Source organism: Terrapene carolina, unplaced genomic scaffold (genome assembly GCF_002925995.2).
Source record: "Terrapene carolina triunguis isolate 2854851 unplaced genomic scaffold, T_m_triunguis-2.0 Scaffold12600, whole genome shotgun sequence".
In the NCBI taxonomy this organism is placed as follows: Eukaryota; Metazoa; Chordata; order Testudines; family Emydidae; genus Terrapene; species Terrapene triunguis.
Window position 1 is genome coordinate 1 of NW_020676951.1, and position 2,055 is coordinate 2,055.

General features: G+C 63.5%; 1 protein-coding gene across 1 annotated transcript; it reads right to left on the reverse strand.

Moving 5' to 3' along the window:
• Nucleotides 1-51: 51 nt before the first annotated feature.
• Nucleotides 52-1,832, reverse strand: LOC112122364 (ras-related protein Rab-36-like; the record flags this gene model as incomplete). The annotated part of the gene is made up of 4 exons (XM_026661627.2): nucleotides 52-175; nucleotides 488-552; nucleotides 626-727; nucleotides 1,462-1,832. Coding segments are annotated over 4 exons (609 nt in total), but the record flags the coding sequence as incomplete, so codon positions are not given.
• Between the last annotated feature and the right edge of the window lie 223 nt (nucleotides 1,833-2,055).

Here is a 2,055-nt window from a genome sequence, read left to right on the forward strand (position 1 = left end):
CCCCCCCCCCGCTCGCTGCCCCCCCCAGCCCCCACCCTACACTGCCGTCACCCCTGCCCCCGGCAGCCAACCCCGCTCCCTGCAAGAAGAGTCCCTTCGCCCCCTCAGCTGGCGTTACCGTACCTGGTGTGCGCTAGAGACGCCACGTCGTTCACATCGAACACAATCACTATCGCTGGGGGGAGAGCGAGAGGAGGTGAGAGACGGGGGGGCTGGGGGGACCCAACACAGGGCTGAGAGGGACCCCACAAACCCTGTGTGCTTGTTATCGAGAGCACCAGCCTGTGCTTGGCGTAGGGCCGATAGTTCGCACTGGGCCTGCAGGGGCCAGATTGTTATGGAAGGGCCACGTGTTTGTTATGGTAGGGTTGCCGGCAGGGCGGTGTGTTTGTGATTTTAGGGTTTATTGCAGCAGGCTGCTCATTAGGACTGGGGTACAAGCCCCTGGCTCTTGGCGCCCCGCACACTCCTGGACCCTGGCCCTCACCTTGTGCTCCGCGGTAGTAGGTGGATGCGATGCACTTGAACCTCTCCTGGCCGGCCGTGTCCCACCTGGGGAGAGGGGCAGCGGGTTAGCTGTGGCTGTGACGGGAGGGCCGAGAGGCTGGGCTGAGCCGGTACTCACAGCTGTAAGCTGAAGGGGACGCCAAGCACCTCAAAGCGCTCCATCTCGAAGTCCACCCCGATGGTCGCCTTGTAGTTCTTATCGAATGTGTCCTTGCAGAACCTGCGGGGGAGACCCAGCCAGTGGAGCTGGGGGGTCAGCATACAAAGGGCCGGCCCCCTGGGGCTTCCTGCCAGGGAGCCAGGGACCCACCACTGAAATGCAACCCCCTCTTGGGTGGGACACAGCAGCTGGGTACCAGCTGATCCCCAGTGAGATACCACTGGGAGAGGAAGTGAAGGAACAGTCTGTGTCTAGCTAAATGCCAAGGGAGGACTCAGGGAGCCAGTGTCCTAAGCAGCCCACGATGGGGTATTAGTTCTGTACTGACAGGGGAAAACTGCTCAACTGACTCACCTGGATTCTCCTGGGACATCTCCCATCCAAGCAATAAACAGGCCGAGCTCTACGGAGCTGACAAGCCCAGAGCCTCAGGGGGCCAGACCCTGAGCTGCTCTAGGACAAGTCGACACGTTCCCAGGCAAACCTCCCCGAAAAGCCCCCCTAAAGCAGCGCCAGAAGCAAATGGGAAGTGGGGACACCCCATAGCACCGACTCGGGGGCTGGGGAGCCAGCCTGGGGATCAGGGGTGTCTGGAACAGTCTAGGCCACTGGGTGACTCCCCATAGCCCCGGAGAGCAGGTACCGCGACTCCTGTGTGTCTGCGCAGTGCCCTGCACAGTGGGGCCTGGCCCTGAGATAATAAATGACACTTCCCCCCTCCCAGAGAGGGGCCTTTCCCCCTTCCCGGGGCCCTGGCAGCGCAGTCCCGCCCACCCCCAGGCAGCCCCACCTACCGGTTGATTAAGCAGGTCTTGCCCACTGACAGGTCTCCCACCACGATGATCTTGGAGATCTTAAACCTGCTGGGGAGAGCCGGGCACGTCGTTGTCAGCTGTAAGCTCCCGTCCCCCACCCAGGATGGGCAGTGCCAGCTCCCACAGCTGGTGGCCGGGCCAGCAGCCTCCCCCCCGAGGGGCCACGGGACGGTTTGGTGTCTCCAGTGCTTGCACTCGCTGCCATGCTGAGCGGGTGCTCCCAGGGCTCCCTGCCCGTTCCCAGTGCACGCCAGCTTCCACTGGGGTACTGAGTAATCGCCGGAGCAGCTGTCTCCTGGTAACCTCAGACACCCAGGCAGGCTCCTCCATCTGCTCAGGAAGCTAACGAGTCCAGGCAATTAGCCTCCTCCAGGTGTTTGTCAAAAGCAGTCTGCTCGGAAACCTGAACCTCACCTTCCCCCCGCGCACCCCGTCCCGCTGCTCCCCCCGTGCACCCCGTCCCGCTGCTCCCTCCATGCACCCCGCCCTGCTGCTCCCCCCGTGCACCCCGTGCCACTGCTCCCCCCACGCACCCTGTCCCGCTGCTCCCCCCATGCACCCCATTTCTCCCCC